At 32.4% G+C, this 20,831-nt stretch overlaps 1 protein-coding gene across 1 annotated transcript in view; it reads right to left on the bottom strand.

The window, feature by feature from the left end:
* The window catches only part of LOC148951544 (atlastin-2-like), a 137,520-nt gene that overhangs the window by 54,876 nt on the left and 61,813 nt on the right, over positions 1 to 20,831 (bottom strand). Inside the window, exon 3 of the mRNA XM_089091047.1 lies at positions 17,341 to 17,472. Within this exon, the coding sequence (XP_088947173.1) occupies positions 17,341 to 17,472 (132 nt within the window). The remainder of the gene's footprint in view (positions 1 to 17,340; positions 17,473 to 20,831) is intronic.

Here is a 20,831-nt window from a genome sequence, read left to right as displayed (position 1 = left end):
TAGGTATATGGCCACTAAGAAATTACAGAAGAATAGCGAGGTATTTGGAAATTTTGCTAACAAAAAAAAGACCAGCATAAAGTAAATGTAATGTTTCATTTAAGTGTTTTTTTCCAAGCGTTAAATGGTTTTTTTTCAATGACCGTTTTTCAAAGTATGAAGTACTATTATTAGGTTAATGCAGTGTTTCGTTTAAGTGTTTTATGATAATCGCTGATCAAAGTTTATGTTATTTGTGCCTTTCATTTATGTTATTTTACTGTGTTCATGGCCGTATATTTGGCTTTAAAATACACTTTTTCATCTATCTATCTAATATTCTGAAAAATTGTACCAAACACATTTTGCATCTAAGCGAACATAAATGATTCCTTATATGAAAGGGGCTGTCCCCTCCTCAACGCCTTGCTCTTTACGCTAAAGTTTTTATTGTTTTATCAAATAGAGTTGTGAGAAAGACTCAAACAATAACGTAAAGAGCAAGGCGTTGAGGAGAGGACAGCCCCTTTCATATACGGAATAATTTCGGTTCGTTTTAAGTTTTAACGTTGCTCCTTTCTTTCAGTTAAAAAACTTGTTTTTTGTTTTATTTAATTTTAGAACGTTTTTGAATTAATGCAGGTTTTCATTTTGGCTCACCATTCATGAATAATTAAAATGAAATTTGCATACTAATTTTACTTCTATTTGGTTAAATGGCCTTCTCGAAAGTTGTTTAATTTTATTTACGAACGTTTTTATTAGTAATGAGTATACGAGTAGTGATGCATTAACGATAAAGAGCGCATAGTCCCCCAACCATACAAGCGCACAGTGCTCCCTTACTATGTCAATGAAAGAGAGCGCAAAGTACTCCCTTACTATGTCAATGAAAAAGAGCGCACAGTACTCAATTATAGTGTCAATTAAAGCTAAAAAACAGGTAGGAAATTACTGTATCAATTAAAGGTACATGACAGATAGGACACTACTGTGTTAATCTAAGGTCACAGACAGATAGAAATCACCATGCCTAAGAAATCATATCTTTGGTTGTTTTTATGCTGTAATTAGAATCAGCATACCATGAAAACTCGTGCTGTTCACGAAACAATGTTTTTTGTATTAAATTTCATGTTTCTGATAGAGTCATGGCTGTTCACATAGCATGCATACATCGATGGTTGTTTTCATGGTATGGTTCAATGAAGTTAATGGCTATGAAATTTTGTCTGTTAAGCAATATTTTAGGCGTGTTTTTTATATGTTTGACCTTGAACATGGGTATAAAACCTCTGACGATGAGTTATTTTCTCAGTTCAGAAAACAATCTTTAGAAATCCTTGGAAATCAAGTAGTGAGGGGATTATGAGTATGAACCATCAAGGACCGTAAACACCATTGACCCTAACCACCAAGGACCTCAACCTCAGAAGCCTCCCCAGCTAAAACTTAGCTAAAACTCTAAGTTAAGACTCTAAACTAAAACTCTAAACTAAAACTCTTAACTAAAACTAAACTAAACTAAAACTAAACTAAACAATAAGTGTAACAATAAACTCTAAGCTAAGACTCTAGGCTAAAACTCTAAGCTAAAACTCTTAACTAAAACTAGACTAAACTATAAATCTAAAATAAAACTCTTAACTGAAACTAAACTAAACTATAAGTGTAAGTAAAAACTCTAAGCTAAGACTCTAGGCTAAAACTCTAAGATAAAACTGTTAACTAAAACTAAACTAAACTATAACTCTGAACTAAAACTCTTAACTGAAACTAAAATAAACTATAAGTGTAACTAAAAACACAAACCTTTGAGTCTAGGCTAAAACTCTAACCTAAATCTATTAAATAAAACTAAGATGTAACTCTAAACTAAAACTCTTAACTGAATCAAGAACAAACTATTAGTGTAACTAAAAAACTCTAAGCTAAGACTCTAGACTAAAACTCTAAGCTAAAACTCTTAACTAAAACTAAACTAAACTATAACTCTTAACTGAAACTCTTAACTGAAACTAAACTAAACTATAATTGTAGCTAAAAACTCTAAGCAAAGATTATAGGCTTAAACTCTAAGCTAAAACTCTTAACTAAAACTAAACTAAACGATGACTCTAAACTAAAACTCTTAACTGAAACTAAACTAAACTGTAAATGTAACTAAAAACTCTAAGCTAAGACTCTAGGCTAAAACTCTAAACTAGAACTCTCAATTAAATCTAAACTAAACTATAACTCTAAACTAAAACTCTTAACTGAAACTAAACTAAACTATAAGTGTAACTAAAAAAGTCTAAACTAAAAGTCTAGGCTAAAACTCTAAGCTAAAGCTCTTAACTAAAACTAAACTATAACTCTAAACTAAGACTCTTAACTAAAAACAAACTAAATTATAATTGTAACTAAAAACTCTAGGCTAAGACTCTGGCTACAACTTTAAGCTAAAGCTCTTAACTAAAACTAAACTAAACGATAACTCTAAACTAAAACTCTTAACTGAAACTAAACTAAACTATAAGTGTAACTAAAAACACCAAGCTAAGACTCTACGCTAAAGCTTTTAACTAAAACTAAACTAAACTATAAGTGTAACTAAAAACTCTAAGCTAAGACTCTAAGCTAAAACTCTAGACTCTAAACTACAACTAAACTAAATTATAACTCTAAACTAAAACTCTTAATTTAAACTAAACTAAACTATAAGTGTAACTAAAAACTTTAAGCTAAGACTCTAGTCTAAAACTCTTAACTAAAACTAAACTATACTATAACTCTAAACTAAAACTCTTAAGTGAAACTAAACTAAAATATAAGTGTAACTAAAAACTCTAAGCTATGCCTCTAGGCTAAAAGTCTAAGCTAAAACTCTTAATTAAAACTAAAATAAACTATAACTATAAACTAAAACTATTAGCTGAAACTAAACTAAACTATAAGTGTGACTAAAAACTAGTAGCCATGACTCTATAATAAATTTCAAAACAAAAACTCTTAACTAAAACTAAACCAAACTATAACTCTTAAATAAAACTCTTAACTGAAACTAAACTAAACTATAAGTTTAACTAAAAACTCTAAGCTAAGACTCTAGGCTAAAACTCTAAGCTAAAGCTCTTAAATAAAACTAAACTATAACTCTAAACTAAGATTCTTAACTAAAAACAAACTAAAGTATAATTGTAACTAAAAACTCTAGGCTAAGACTCTAGGCTACAACTTTAAGCTAAAACTCTTAACTAAAATTAAACTAAACTATAACTCTAAACTAAAACTCTTAACTGAAACTAAACTAAACTATAAGTGTAATTAAAAACTCTAAGCTAAGACTCTAGGCTAAAGCTCTAAGATATATCTCTTAAATAAAACTAAACTAAACTATAACTCTAAAATAAAACTCTTAACTGAAACTAAACTATAAGTGTAACTAAAAACTCTAGGCTAAGACTCTAGGCTAAAACTCTAAGCTAAAACTCTTAACTAAAACTAAACTAAACTACAACTCTAAACTAAAACTTTTAACTAAAACTAAACTACAGTTCTAAACTAAAATTCCTAACTAAAACTAAACTAGAACTCTAACTAAAACTCTAAGCTAAGACTCTAGACTAAAACTCATCCTCCTTCCTACTAACTAAAGTCCAAAGAAAAATTTTGTCCAATAAAAAAAAGTACTACTACAAACAATATTTTTCTAATAGTAAAAGTCACGAGTAAGATTTCTATATCATTCTCATTTTGAATTTGGTAAATATTAAATGTGATTTTCTTATGTTTTAAGTATGTTTCATGTCATTCTAAGAGATGATAAAAAAAAGTTGAAAAATACCATGAAAACAAAAAAATATTGTTGAGGGGGTATTTTTTTTTGGGGGGGGGGAGGGGGCCAAAAGTAGGGAAGGGTGCCCCTTGGAGGTTAGGGGTATGGGGAGGCTTCTAAAGTTTCGGTCCTTGGTGGTTAGGGTCAATGGTGCTTACGGTCCTTGATGGTTCATACTCATAATCACCTCACTACTTGATTTCCAAGGATTTCTAAGGATTATTTTTTGAGCTGAGAAAATAACTCACCGTCAGAGTTTTTATATCCGTGTTCAAGGTTAAACATACAAAAATATGCCTAAAATACTGCTTAACAGACAGAATTTCATAGCCATTAACTTCATTCAACCATACCATGAAAACAACCAACGATGTATGCATGGTATTTGAACAGCCATGACTCTATCAGAAACATGAAATTTAATACAAAAATCATTGTTTCGTGAGCAGCACGAATTTTTATGGTTTGCTGATTCTAATTACAACATAAAAACAACCAAAGATATGATTTTTTAGGCGTGGTGATATCTATCTTTCTGCTACTTTAGATTAACAGAGTAATGTCCTATCTGTCTTGTACCTTTAATTGATGCAGTAATTTCCTTCCTGTCTTGTACCTTTAAGTGACACTATAATGGAGTACTGTGCGCTCTCTTTCATTGACATAGTAAGGGAGTACTGTGCGCTCTCTTTCGTTGACATAGTAAGGGAGTACTGTGCGCTTGTATCGTGGGGGGACTTTGCGCTCTCTTTTATTGACATAATAAGGGAGTACTGTGCACTGGTATGGTTGGGGGACTGTGCGCTCTCTATCGTTAATACATCACTACTCGTATACTCATTACTGCTAAAAACGTTCGTAAATAAAATTAAACAACTTTAGAGAAAGCCATTTAACCAAATAAAAGTAAAATTAGTATGCAAATTTTGTTTTAATTATTCATGTATGGCGAGCCAAAATCAAAACCTGCATTAATTCAAAAACCTTCAAAAATTAGATAAAAACACAAGTTTTTTAACTGAAAGTAAGGAGCAACGTTAAAACTTAAAACGAACCAAAATTATTCCGTATATGAAAGGGCCTGTCCCCTCCTCAACGCCTTGCTCTTTACGGTATAGTTTGACTCTTTGTCACAACTCTATTTTATAAACAATAAAAACTTTAGCGTAAAGAGCAAGGCGTTGAGGAGGGGACAGCCCCTTTCATATACAGAATAATTTCTGTTGGTTTAGATGCAAAATATGTTTGGTACAATTTTTCAGAACATTAGATAGATGAATAAGTGTATTTAAAAACCTAATATATGGCCATGAACACAGTGAAATAACATAAATGAAAGGCACAAATAACATAAACTTTGATCATCGATCATCATAAAACACTTAAACGAAATACTACATTAAACTAATAATAGTACTTAATACTTTGAAAAACGGTCATTGAAAAAAAATCATTTAACACTTGGAAAAACACAGAAATGAAATATTACATTTACTTTATGCTGGTATTTTTTTTGTTTTAGTTAACAAAATTTTCAAATACCTCGCAATTCTTCTGTAATTTTTTAGTGGCCATATACCTAGAAAGAGTTGCATTCTGACTTCAAACTGTCCAAATACTTTACCCACCGGTAAATACCCCCTGTCGGTAAATATCCCCCCCAAGGTAAGAAGGCTTTCCAAATTTGAGAATCTTATCTGAGTTTATTTTTTTTATTTCCTTAGGGAGAAGGAGTTTTTGGTACTTGTATATTATGGGCAACTCACTCAAGTTTACGCTAGTAGTAAGAAAGGTATTATTTCTAATGGAACAAGACCATACCCGTTTCTAGGCCACTCAGAGATGTTTCTAAGCATAATGAATACGAACGGGAGTGACTTCAGACCTATACTTCTAGGAAATTTTAGCCTAGATTTACACGATAGGCATATGATGAAAATCTCGTTACACAGTTCTATCTGACGGAAAAATCAATGAAAAAGGAATCTACCAAGATGATTGAGCAATAATCCTTTGTTTTGCTTCAGCTAATACTGTCGCCTGGTATATTTTGAGAGAACCTATTTGCACATCAAATGATGAACGAGTTTGTAAGCCAGCTAAGGCTGTAGCAAAACAAAGAATTATTTACTCAATCATCTTGGTAGATTCCTTTTTCATTGAGTCCAACCTGGTTCTTGTTTAGTTTTTGTTCTGGCGTTGTAAGGTAAACTTTGAAAGGTTCGATTTTCGTTGGTTTCTTTTTCTTTTCTGTTTTTTGGCACATTTTCTTGATGTCATGACATCCAAATGCACCTTAAATTAGAATTGGTGCCTTTGTAAAAGTAGATTTTTTTTTGTTGGACCTTTAACTTTTGTCTCGGCTTGTCTTTTGTCTTTATGAAAGACATATCGCCGAGCCTTTGTTTCTTTCAATTGTTCAGGTGGTGGGACAAAAACTTCTTTTTCTATCAACGATTTATCTAGTCCAGGTTTTTGATTTTCAAAGGTATTGAAGGCATCGAAGACCACCTTTATTTCTTTTAATTGTTCAGGTGGTGGGACTAAAACTTCTTCTTTTGCCTTGGCTTGTCTTTTTGTCATTCTGAACGACGTATCGCTGAAAATTTTGTTTTCTTTCAGTTGTTCAGGTGGTGGAACAAAAACCTTTTTCTTCCAACGATTTATCCAGTCCATATTTTTGATTTTCAAATGTATGGTAGGTATTGAAGACCTTATCCATGTCAAAATCCAAAACCTAATCATCATCGCTATCATTTTCAATTTGTTTTGTTTGTTTTACTTCGGCTTATCTTTCGTCATTATGAAATACATATTGCCAAACCTTTTTTTTCACAAAGGTATGATAGGCATTAATGACCTTAACCATGTCAAAATCCCAAACCCAATCATCATCACTATAATTTTCAATTTTGTCACGTTTTGATTCTCTCTGTCCAGGTTGATTTCCATTTATTCGCTCAAATGTACGGTGTCGCTTGTCTTCTAACCGCGTGTGATTTTGCTCTTCATTTTCATTTTTGACTTGCTCACATGCTCGTTGTCGCATGTCTTCTAACCGTGTGTCTTTGTTTTTCATTTTCATATTTGACATGCCACTGCTGTTTTTCCAACCGTGTATATATTTGTTCTTCATTTTCATTCTTGATTTGCTCACATGCTTGGTGTTGCGTGTGGTCTAACTGTGTGTGTCTTTGCTCTTCATTCTTATTTTTACACACAGCGCCACTTTTCTTCTAACCGCGTGTGTCTGCTCTTCATTTTCATTTTTAACACGCTCTGATTGTCGTTTTTGCATATATTCTAACCAACCGTGTCTCTGCTCTTCATTTTCAATTTTGAAACGTATTTAGATTTTGACTGTAGTATACTGCATTACACATCAGTGAAAATGTACCAGTTGATTTCGCTATTTCTGTAACCCTATGGAAAATTTGCAGTGTCAACAAAATTGACGCAATACACCTTTTGATTTGCGGAAAGCGATGAACCATTTTTAAGACGATTAGATTAACATAATTCTAGGCGTGATCGCCCGGATTTATATCTTGCCAGCTGAGTAATAAAACATTTTTTTCCAAACCTAGTTTATTAAATACATTATAAGACCACACTGGCTATACATGACAAAAGAAACTAAGAGAGGAAGGAAAACATCTGAAAATTTTTAAGGTATAGTACAAATGACTTACAAAAAACACGAAAATAGAACTACTACTAACAACTCGCTGTATCATAAAGCCACCTGAGGCCAATCACAGATATGTTTTATCATGAAAATTTAATATTTGTACTGTGTTGTTAGTTTCTACTTAACCGGTTCAAACAATCATATTTTAATTTCACTGTTCTTAGTGCTTTGAAGTATATTGCATAGGAATAGTTTGAAGACAGAAAGAAGGAAATATTTTGAAGAAAGCTTCTTTCATTAAAGATTGGTTTCATGATGTTTCTTAATTTTTGTTAGTTTCTACTTAACCAGCTCATACAATCATATTTTAGTTTCACTGTAGTTGGTAATTTGAATCATCCTGCATAGGAATAGTTTGAAGGTAGAATGAATGAAAGCTTCAGAGGACAGCTACTTTCACTAAAGATTGACATTCTGATTCTTTCTAATATTTAACTGACTCAAACAATCTTATTTTAATTTTACTGTCCTTGGTACATTGAGTTATTCTGCATAGGGATAGTTTGAAGATAGAAAGAAGGAATGGTTAAGAGGAAATCTGCTTTCACTAATGATTGACATCCTGATTCTTTCTAGTTTTTAAATATTTGAATTGTGTTATTAATTTCTACTTAACCGGTTCAAGCAATCATATTTTAATTTTACTGTCCTTCTTACTTTGAATCATTCTGCATAGAAATAGTTTGCAGACTGAAAGAAAGAAAGGTTTTGAAGAAACTTCTTTCATTAAAGATTGGCTTCATGATTTTTCTTAATTTTTGTTAGTTTCTACTTAACCAGCTCATACAATCCTATTTTAATTGAGGTAGTGAAAAGATGTCACCTCTCACTTTGCTCCTTGTGTTTGAGAAATTTATTTCAAGTTTCAAAAAATAATGTTACTTCATGTTTCAAACGGTATCCTAGAGCTAAACATGATGTATAAGTCGTAGATGGAAATGGAAAATAAGCTAAAACATGTTTATTGCTTAAAAAATATATTCAACAAACAAAAAATATATGGAAAAATATACATATTTACATATTAAAAAAAAGGAATTAACCCATTGATAGAAGGAGCAGGAGTTTAGATCTTTGGATATCTGATGCATTTTTCCGTGTCAGGTATCTTTTCAGGTACCCATTGAGCAAAATATCTAACTTCATCTTTCAGATCATGAACTGAATGCAGGTATTATTCACATTTGAAGTCTTCTAAGTTGAATAATGGTATGTCTTTATCACATTTTCCTAGTAAGAGCTTATCAGTCGGCACGTTTCTCTTAACATAAAGAGCTTGCACACTGAAAAAACTGTATATTTCCTGAAATTCCTCTTGTACATGTTTTTTTTTCATAATCATTTTCATTACGTGGTCTTATGGGTTTACCGTAACAGCCGTTTCGATTTATAAAATTTAATGTTGGACACCATGTTTTTTTTATACTTAAACATATTGTATTTGATGTTCCATTTATAGCTATAAACTTCACGGCGTTGTTCATCTAGCAACAAGAAAGCCGCTTCGAAAATAACACCAGTTGAGGAATGTTTCAGTCCAATATATTCTGAGTCAATCACACCAAACTTTATTATATCTGAATAAAGGGTTTAATTAAATAAATATATAACGTTTCTGCCACTTTAGAAAATATAATACACTCTTAGAATAATTTATTTTCACTTAAAAAAAAAAAGATGCAGGTGTTTATACTTCCAAGGTGTGAAAATTACTGATTTAATCTATACAATAGACTACGTAGTGTCGATAACTAGCCATAGAGTACCATTCGGACGGTCTTGCAGTGTCTATGTGCAAGCATAGAGTACAAATGACGTATATGCATAAATTTAAAAATATATGAGGAAAATGATAGAAGAATGTCGTTTGAAAGGTGTTGCTTATTATTGGGGATATGTATAAATTCAAAATTAATAAAATAATGCCCATCCTAAGTGATGATGTGACATCCCTGGGTAAAATAACCCACACGTTTTATCAAGAAAACATCTGAAAATGTTCATTGTATAGTATAAATGGCTAGCAAAACACATGACAATAGAACTACTACTAACAACTCACTGTAATATAAAGACACCTGAGGTCAATAAAGATACGTTTTATCAAGAAAATATCTAAACATGTTTAAAGTATAGTATGAATGCCTTACAAAAAAAGGGTGAAAATACAACTACTACTAACAACTCACTGCACTTCTAAGCCACCTGAGGGAAACAAAGGTGCGATTCATCAAGAAAATATCTGAAAATGTTTAAGGTATAGTTCAAATAACTTATAAAACACAAAAATAGAACTACTATTAATAACTTGCTGTAACATGAAGCCACCTGATGTCAATCAGAGATATGTTTTATCAAAAAAATTTAAATTTGAATTGTGTTGTTAGTTTCTACTTAACCGGTTCAAACTATCATATTTTAATTATACTGTCTTTAGTACTTTGAATCATTCTGCATAGGAATAGTTTGAAGGTAGAAAGAAGGAGCGGTTCAGAGGACAGCTACTTTCACTAAAGATTGACATCCTGATTCTTCTTAATTTTTTAATATTTGAATTTTTTTGTTAGCTTCTACTTAACCAGTTATAACAATCATATTTTAATTTCACTGTCCTTAGTACTTTGAAGCATTCAAAGTGATTTGAATGATTGTTAGTTTCGACTTAACCAGCTTATACAATCATATTTTAATTTCACTGTCATTGCTACTTTGAATCATTCTGCATAGGAATAGTTTGAAGGTAGAAAGAAGGAAAGCTTCAGAGGACAGCTATATTCACTAAAGATTGGCATTCTGATTCTTTCTAATTTTTTAATATTTTAATTGTGTTGTTAGTTTCTACTTAACTGGTTCAAACAATCATATTTTAATTTTACTATCCTTCTTACTTTGAATCATTTTGCATAGGAATAGTTGGAAGGCAGAAAGAAGAAAAGGTTTGGAAGAAAGCTTATTTTATTAAAGATTGGTTTCCTGATTTTTCTTAATTTTTTAATATTTGAATGTTTTTGTTAGTTTCAACTTGACGAGCACACACATTGTTATTTTAATTTTACTGTCCTTGATGCTTTGAATCATTCTGCATAGGAATAGTTTGAGGCTAGAAAGAAAGAAAGCTTCAGAGGACAGCTACTTTCACTTAAGATCGACATCCTGATTCTTTCTAATTTTAATATTTGAATTGTGTTGTTGGTTTCTACTTAACGGGTTCAAAAAACTATATTTTAATTTCACTCTCCTTGGTACTTTGAATAATTCTGCATAGGAATAGTTTGAACAGAGAAAGAAGGAAAGGTTTGGAAGAAAGCTTCTTTCATTAAAGATTGACTTCCAGATTTTTCTTAATTTTTTAATATTGGAATGTTTTTGTTAGTTTCTACTTAACCGGCTCATACAATAATTTTTTAATTTAATTGTCCTTAGTACTATGATTCATTTTGCATGGGAATAGTTTAAAGGTAGAAAAAAGGAAAGCTTCCGAGGACAGCTACTTTCACTAAAGATTGTCATCTGGATTTTTTCTAATTTTTTAATATTTGAATTGTGTTGTTAGTTTCTACTTAACTGGTTCTAACAATCATATTTTAATTTACCTTTCCTGGGTACTTTGAATCATTTTGCATAGGAATAGTTTGAAGGCTGTAAGTAGTTTTCTCTTCTTTGAGGAAAATTCAGAAGTAGTAGCACTATTCTTTTTTTCTTTTTCTGACTTGGATTTTCTTGGACTTGGAAAATTATTCTTTTATTAATGCGGATTTATCAAGTGCACTCTTTGGCTGCTCATAAACCCTACGCGCATGTCCCAGTGGTACTCTATGGTAGGTTATCGACATTACCTGGTTTATTGCATGTATTAAATCCTTAATTTTCACATATTGGAAGGATAAACACCTGCATCATATTTAAAAAGTGAAAATGAATTATTCGAGAAAAGTGTGTACGCATTCTTAAGTCACCGTTGCATTCATCGATGAAAAAGAGAAGTATTTGATCTGTGAAAAAGTTAAAAGTGGCTACGCTATCGAAAATGTGTGCATGCGTTGTCAGGACAGCGAGAGTTTAGATTTCTTTGGAGTACCAAAAGCATTCTACAATGGTGATGGTGGATATACGAGAGTGAGATATCCAAAGATGATAATGCTCAAAGAGAATGCCAACATAATAATAACAGTTGACGATGCGGGGCAACTTCTTGCTTATGGTTCTGGTAATACGTTACCTATCGATAGATCCTATAGCCATCTTTCTGGTATTAGTATTCAACAGAAGGTAAAAAGAAGACAGGCATGCTCTTCTAGCATTATTATAAACCATATCATGTCTACTTGCCAGAATTGTTATCTGTGTAAAAATAATGTGACAATAGACAGTGATATCACAGGTCAAATAAAAAGGACATTGGCAGACGATATTACTAATGAATATAAAAATGAATTGACGTAAAATAAAGTGCATGTGAACATTGTTGCTACTATTGATCGTATAGTCAATGAACCTAATAATATCAAAGATGCAACACATATTGAACCTGCAGGTGACACCCCTGTAAAAATTGTGTATGACTCAAAATGAATTAATGATTATTCTACTGGTTATGAACTAAAAGAAAAGAGTAACTTTAGTATCAAGAGAGAACACGATGAATTATTCTATGGAACAGATTCAAAACTTTCGAAATTGGTCAATTATATTAACAATGTATAATAATGTATGTAATAGATTTTTATGTTAATATTCTACATTTCATTATTTCAATAAAAATATTTTATGCATTACATTTTTATATTTCATTTTGTTAGGGTACGCTAGCAAGTCAAACGTTTAGAATGTTTATTAAAAATTCTGAGATGTAAGAAGAGGAATTTTCAGAGATAAAGATACTTCTAGTAGACTGATAGGGGATATATTATAAGCTGAGATAGGTTAAAAGAACTTATACAAAAGTCAGAGCATATCCCAATACTAAGCAATAGTTTTAAAAAGAAATTATTATACGTTTTCCCTTATATGGGATATCACTTTGTAACTTAGGATAGGCATTACTTTATTTATTTTGACTTTATGTAGATCTCCAGTACTAAGCAACACCTTTCAAACGACATTATTTTATCATATCCCTCCTATATTTGTAAATTTATGCACATACGTCGTTTGTGCTCTTTGCTTGCACATAGACACTACAAGACTGTCTGAATGGTACTCTATGGCTAGTTATTGAAACTACGTAGTTTATTGTATGGATTAAATCAGTAATTTTGACACATTGGAAGGATAAAGACTTGCATCTTATTTTTTTTTTAAGTGAAAATGAATTGTTCTAAGAGTGTGTTATATTTTCTAGAGTGGCAGAAACGTTACATATTTATTTAATTAAACCCTTTATTCAGCTATAATAATGTCTGTTGTGATTGATACAGAATATATTGAACTGAAATATTCCTCGACTGGTGTTGTTTTTGATGTAGATGTCTTGTTGCTACATAAACAACTCCGTGAAATTTATAGCTATAAATAGAACGTAAAATGGTTTAATACCACATGCTTAAGTACGATAAAAAAGATAGTATCCAACATTCAATTTTATACATCGACACAGCTGTTACGGTAAACCCATAAGACCACGTAATGAAAATGATTATGAAAAAAAAACATGTACAAGAGGAATTTCAGGAAATATACAGTTTTTTCAGTGTGCAAGCTGTTTATGACAAGGGAAATGTGCCGACTGATAAGCTCTTACTAGGTAAATATGATAAAGGTATCCAATTATTCCAGTTAGAAGACTTCAAATGTGAATAATACCTGCATTCAGTTCATGATCTGGAAGATGAAGTTAGATATTTTGCTCAATGGGTACCTGAAAAGATACCTGACACGGAAAAATGCATCAGATATCCAAAGATCTAAACTCCTGCTCCTTCTATCAATGGGTTAATTTCTTTTTTTTAATATGTAAATATGTATATTTTTCCATATATTTTTTGTTTGTTGAATATATTTTTTAAGCACTAAACATGTTTTAGCTTACTTTCCATCTCCTTCTATGATTTATATATCATGTTTAGCTCTAGGATACCGTTTGAAATATGAAGTAACATTATTTTTGAAAATTGAAATAAATTTCTCAAACACAAGGGGCAGAGTGATAGGTGACATCTTTTCACTACCTCAATTAAAATAGGATTGTATGAGCTGGTTAAGTAGAAACTAACAAAAATTAAGAAAAATCATGAAGCCAATCTTTAATGAAAGAAGTTTCTTCAAAACCTTTCTTTCTTTCAGTCTGCAAACTATTTCTATGCAGAATGATTCAAAGTAAGAAGGACAGTAAAATTAAAATATGATTGCTTGAACCGGTTAAGTAGAAATTAATAACACAATTCAAATATTTAAAAACTAGAAAGAATCAGGATGTCAATCTTTAGTGAAAGTAGCTGTCCTCTGAACCATTCCTTCTTTCTACCTTCAAACTATTCCTATGCAGAATAATTCAAAGTAACAAGGACAATGAAACTAAAATATGATTGTTTGAGTCAGTTAAGTATTAGAAAGAAGACATACCATTATTCAACTTAGAAGACTTCAAATGTGAATAATACCTGCATTCAGTTCATGATCTGGAAGATGAAGTTAGATTTTTGCTCAATGGGTACCTGAAAAGATACCTAACATGGAAAAATGCATCAGATATCCAAATATCTAAACTCCTGCTCCTTCTATCAAATGGGTTAATTCCTTTTTTTTAATATGTTAATATGTATATTTTTCCAAATATTTGTTGTTTGTTGAATATATTTTTTAGGCACTAAACATGTTTTAGCTTCTTTTCCATCTCCTTCTACGACTTATATATCATGATTAGCTCTAGGATACCGTTTTAAAAATGAAGTAACATTTTTTTTGAATATTGAAATAAATTTCTCAAACACAAGGAGCAAAGTAAGAGGTGACATGTTTCCACTACCTCAATTAAAATAGTATTGTATGAGCTGGTTAAGTAGAAACTAACAAAAATTAAGAAAAATCCTGAAACCAATCTTTAATGAAAGAAGTTTCTTCAAAACCTTTCTTTCTTTCAGTCTGCAAACTATTTCTATGCAGAATGATTCAAAGTAAGAAGGACAGTAAAATTAAAATATGATTGTTTGAACCGGTTAAGTAGAAATTAATAACACAATTCAAATATTAAAACACTAGAAAGAATCAGGATGTCAATCTTTAGTGAAAATAGCTGTCCTCTGAACCATTCATTCTTTCTACCTTCAAACTATTCCTATGCAGAATAATTCAAAGTAACAAGGACAGTGAAACTGAAATATGATTGTTTGAATCAGTAAGTATTAAAAAGAATCAGAATGTCAATCTTTAGTGAAAGTAGCTGTCCTCTGAAGATTTCATTCATTCTACCTTCAAACTATTCCTATGCAGGATGATTCAAAGTACCAAAGTACCAAAAAAACAAAAACAGTGAAACTAAAATATGATTGTAAAAGCTGGTTAAGTAGAAACTAACAAAAATTAAGAAACTTTAATGAAATCTTTTTCATTAACCAATCTTTAATGAAAGAAGCTTTCTTCCAAATCTTTCCTTCTTTCTGTCTTCAAACTATTCCTATGCAATAAGCTTCAAAGGACTAAGAACAGTGAAATTAAAATATGATTGTTTGAACCGGTTAAGTAGAAACTAACAACACAGTACAAATATTAAATTTTCTTGATAAAACGTATCTCTGATTGGCCTCAGGTGGCTTTATGTTACAGCGAGTTGTTAGTAGTAGTTCTATTTTCGTGATTTTTGTAAGTCATCTGTACTATACCTTAAAACTTTTCAGATATTTTCATTCCTCTATTAGTTTCTTTTGTCATGTATAGCCAGTGTGGTCTTATAATGTATTTAATAAACTAGGTTTGGAAAAAAATGTTTTATTACTCAGCTGGCAAGATATAAATCCGGGCGATCACGCCTAGAATTATGTTAATCTAATCGTCTTAAAAATTGTTCATCTCTTTCCGCAAATCAAAAGGTGTATTGCGTCAATTTTGTTGACAATGTACATTTTCCATAGGGTTACAGAAATACCGAAATCAACTGATACATTTTCACAGATGTGTAATGCAGTATAATACAGTCAAAATCTAAATACGTTTCAAAATTGAAAATGAAGAGTAGAGACACGGTTGGTTAGAATATATGCAAAAACGACAATCAGAGCGTGTTAAAAATGAAAATGAAGAGCAAAGACACACGCGGTTAGAAGAAAAGTGGCGCTGTGTGTAAAAATAAGAATGAAGAGCAAAGACACACACAGTTAGACCACACGCAACACCGAGCATGTGAGCAAATCAAGAATGAAAATGAAGAACAAATATACACACGGTTTGAAGAACAGCGGCGGCATGTCAAAAATTAAAACGAAGAGCAAAGACATACGGTTAGAAGACATGCGACACCGAGCATGTGAGCAAGTCAAAAATGAAAATGAAGAGCAAAATCACACGCGGTTAGAAGACAAGCGACACCGTACATTTGAGCGAATAAATGGAAATCAACCTGGACAGAGAGAATCAAAACGTGACAAAATTGAAAATGATAGTGATGATGTTTGGGTTTGGGATTTTGATATGGTTAAGGTCATTAATGCCTATCATACCTTTGTGAAAAAAAAGGTTTGGCAATATGTATTTCATAATGACGAAAGATAAGCCGAAGTAAAACAAACAAAACAAATTGAAAATGATTGAGATGATGATTGGTTTTTGGATTTTGACATGGATAAGGTCTTCAATACCTACCATACATTTGAAAATCAAAAATATGGACTGGATAAATCGTTGGAAGAAAAAGGTTTTTGTTCCACCACCTGAACAACTGAAAGAAAACAAAATGTTCAGCGATACGTCGTTGATAATGACAAAAAGACAAGCCAAGGCAAAAGAAGAAGTTTTTGTCCCACCACCTGAACAATTAGAAGAAACAAAGGTGGTCGTCGATGCCTTCCATGCCTTTGAAAATCAAAAACCTTGACTAGATAAATCGTTGAAAGAAAAAGAAGTTCTTGTCCCATCACCTGAACAATTGAAAGAAACAAAGGCTCGGCAATATGTCTTTCATAATGGCAAAAGACAAGGCGAGACAAAAGTTAAAGGTCCAATAAAAAAAAATGTACTTTTACAAAGGCACCACTTCTAATTTAAGGTGCATTTGGATTTCATGACATCAAGAAAATGCTCAAATTATCTGCGTTTAGAAGACAAGTGACAGTGAGAATCTATATATAGAAGCCTACTGCTTGCCGAGTGCGGGGGCCCGGCAGGTGAAGTCATCGTGCTCCCAGTACTATATATGGCATCAGATAAGCATTTTCTTATATGATGTCAAGCATAGCATACATAAAATTGTTGAATTTCGAACGCAACAGTTATTTATATAATATAATATCTGCGAAGCCGCCGGTGACTTCGCAGCCGGGCCCCGGTACTTGGCACGTGGAAGGCTTCTATATATAGATTCTCACTATCACTTGTCTTCTTACTGCATACAATTTGAGCATTTTCTTGACGTCATGACATCTAAATGAGCCTTAAATTAGAAGCGGTCTCAAAAGTATGGTAGGAATTGATGACCATATCCATGTCAAAATCCAAAACCCAATCAACATCGCTATCATTTTCAATTTGTTTGATTCGTTACATCTCGACTTATGTTTCGTCATTATGAAATACGTAATTCCCATTTCTACCGCCGTAAATCCGTTGCAGCCCATCTGGTTAGAGAAAGGAAAAAGAAGGTGCTTTGGCTACACAAGAGTTCAGGTTTTAAATTATAAATATATGAAAAAGAAACTTTTACCTCTCCCTCTGGGGTCTTAATCATGAAAATTTCCGACCAGACAATAATTCCAGTCGTTTCACGTTCACATCCTCCACGCCACTTGAATCCTGTTAGGGGAGCATCTTCCGGGTCTAGCCATCTTTTGCATCCCTATAAATATATAAAAAAACAAATATATAAAGGTATAGAAATTCATTAAATTACTTGATTAGAGTAGAAGTGACCCTAAAGCCCCGACCCCTCACCCCTGCTGCCACCTACAACTTTTTTTAACACCATATATGAGCACGAGAACCACGTGGTTTATGTTTTTTGTCAATGAGAATGAAAAAACAGGAATTTTGTCACATTTATGGATGTTTTCTTGGATGGTTATGTGTGTTGGTCGATTTATTTGATGTTTTTCATGGATTTTTAATGGTTTTTGTCAGTGAGAATTTGAAAAACAGGAACTTTGTCACATTTATGGATGTCAACAGCAATTCAGGTCTGTTTTATGGTTTTCTCAGTGAGAACGAAAAAACAGGAATTTTCTCACTTGGATTTACAAAATCGTTACGGGAAATTATTGATTCACGAGGGGGGAATTAAGAAACAAACATGGCTTCTTTGATCTTTAGGTGAACCTAGCCTGTAAACTTGATTTACATAATCGCTAGGGGTAATTATTGATTCACGAGTGGGGGAATTAATAATAATAATAATAATTTATTTTTAACCCGCTAAATTAACAAAAGCGGAGTATAGATATAAGAAAGAACAAAAAATGCATACAAAGCGACTAAATACACAGTAATACACAATAAAACACTAAATACGCAGTAAAAGCACAGCAAATACACAGTAAAAGCACGAAATTAAAGACGGAGGCGGACAAACCCATGATGAGCTGGGAGAGCCTTCACTGTCTGGGGGATTATGTCACCAAGCCCAACAAGCTTTTCAATTATATCTGGAAGCCCAAAAACTGAGACCGGTTTACAGTTCCATTACCACCGGGGAAAATAAATTAGAAAATTTTAAATTTTTTTTTTTTTGCTCAAAAAAATTTACGGACGTGTTTTTTTTTTTTTTTATCTAAATATTTTACCAAGAAAATTTCCCCGTTCCTCTTCTCTAAAAATTTCATATTATCATATCTGATCAAGAGTACTCACAAGAGGCCTTGGGTCCCTCCTTAAATCTATAAATGAATCCTAAAGGCTCCTTGCTATTTTATATATATTCTAAATTATTTGATTGTTCTGTTGCCTTTCTACCACCCCCCCAGCCCCTAAGGGCTCATTTTAACAAATGTGAACCATCTAAAACACATTCTTAACATTTTCATCTGATATACATTACAGTAACAACAAAAACAGAACACAACATAGAGAAATATTAACAGAGACAACATCATATTCAACATCCTAGACAACAACATAAACAAAAGACATATATAAACTAATAAAAGAAACAAAAGACATAGATAAAGACATAGGATGCCTTTATGGAGCAAATATGACCTTAAATGGGTAAAATATGACTTTCCTTCTTGTTGTCCATTATTTGAATCCAAATAATAATAATAATAATTTATTTTTAACCCGCTAAGGTAACAAAAGCGGAGTATAAATAAAAGAAAAGAAAAAATACATACAAATCGACTAAATACACAGTAAAGACACTAAATCAGTGAAGGAGGCGTACAAACCCATGATGAGCTGGGAGAGCCTTCACTGTCTGGGGGAGTTTGTCAGCAAGCTCAACTAGCTTTTCAGTTATATCTGGAAGCCCAAAAACTGAAACAAGGTTACGGTTCCGGTACCATGGAGGCAAATACAGTAGAAAACGCGAGAACCGAAAATAATAAGAACGTAATGACCGGGTATTTTTTCGCCCAAGAATGGGATAAACACCAGAAAGGAACAAAATTGAATTAAGAAACATTATGGTTTCTTTAATCTTTAGGCCTGAGGGATTTATTTATTATTGTTGTTTTGGACAAGTGCATGCTAGGGATGAATGTCAAGGTGTCCTGGAATAGGAAACCGGAAGTACATGCATCCTTCTCAGCCAATCAGCGAGTCGGTTACATCCCCCTTCTCAGCCAATCAGAGGACTGGTTACATATGATTCCCCTGTTACATAACAATTCACCCTTGAGATTTCGTATATAACGGGCATGCAATGTGATTAAATTATCAGAAAGTTCCAGAACACAATGGATAGAACACATGAAATTATTGATGAACTTGAAGCCTTGGCCGCCACAATTAGCAATGTAAGTTCTGTTTTTATTTTTTATTTTCAAAATAAAATTGTTTTCCGTGGTCACCCTCTACTATATTTGGGTAAAACCCCCCCCCTATAAAAACGTCCCTATATGATGTTTATACTCGATAAAAAGTGTAAAATACGCTCTTTTTTCGTTACGTAAACCCCATCCTTCCTTCCCCCTCTGTTTACGACCTTAATTCTAGCAAAAAGAAATAATTTTCTTTCGTTAAATTTATGCAATTTTAAGTGTCTATATCCTAGCTAAAAGCGATCATTGACTTCCGTCACTGTTGTTATTAACCTAACCTGGTTTTGATATAATGCTCTCCGCGAGGTTAAAATTAGCTGTCACCCCTTTTCGTATGTGTTTCCGAACGCAGCATCCACAGTCAAAAGGAACTGTTTCACCGTCAAAATTAAATAAATAAAATATTTTCTTTTACCCTCAACACCTACCCCCCCCCCGCACTGTGTTACAACAAAACACTCTCAAAAATAAATAATTATCACTTCGTTAAATTTATGCAATTTTAAGTGTTATATATCCTAGCTAAAAGCGACCATTGACTTACGTCACTGTTGTTATTAACCCGCTCTGGTTTGACACAAGGCTCTCCGGCGCGAGGCCTATAATTAGCTCTGACCCTTTTTCCTATGTGTTTACGAACGCAGCAGCCAAAGTCAAAAGGAACTGTTTCTCCGTCAAAATTAAAACACTTTGAGGCAATTGTAATAATTAGGCGCAGACGCAATGTGCTATTTTGGAGAAGAGAAACAGATTATTTTCAAGCTTTCTTTCGATAAAGTTTCTTTTATATTCCCGGGAGGGGAGCGTGAATCCAGGATTTTTTGCTGGGGAGGGGGTTAGCACTTTTAATAGTGATAAAATAGAAAAGATAATTGTTTCTTACCTTAATTGCTTCTTCACCATTTAGTGATTTTAGCTATAACATTTGAATAAAAAGTAGTAAGATATGGCTTTCGCTTGAATAAAACACATGATTAACTCAATGAGAGGGTAGACTTAGGGTGGGTTAATTTTCCTAAATTTAGGGGGAGAGAATATGGGTTTTTTGCTTTACTAAATACAATACTTTTCTAAACAAAATCGTTGTTAATAACTTTCTTTCTGTAAAAAAGGGGAAAGTTATTTAAACACTAATTTTGTCTCTTCTTTTTAAGGAAAATTTTGAAGAATGACAATTGCCAACACCAGCTAAGAAAGCGAGGGTTAATAATGCGGGCCATGC

The sequence above is a fragment of the Artemia sp. Qi Xiang Cuo genome, chromosome 6, assembly GCF_049724085.1.
Source record: "Artemia sp. Qi Xiang Cuo chromosome 6, ASM4972408v1, whole genome shotgun sequence".
NCBI lineage: Eukaryota > Metazoa > Arthropoda > Branchiopoda > Anostraca > Artemiidae > Artemia > Artemia sp. Qi Xiang Cuo.
Note: the sequence above shows the minus strand (reverse complement) of the source record. Positions and strands in the feature narration are given on the sequence as shown.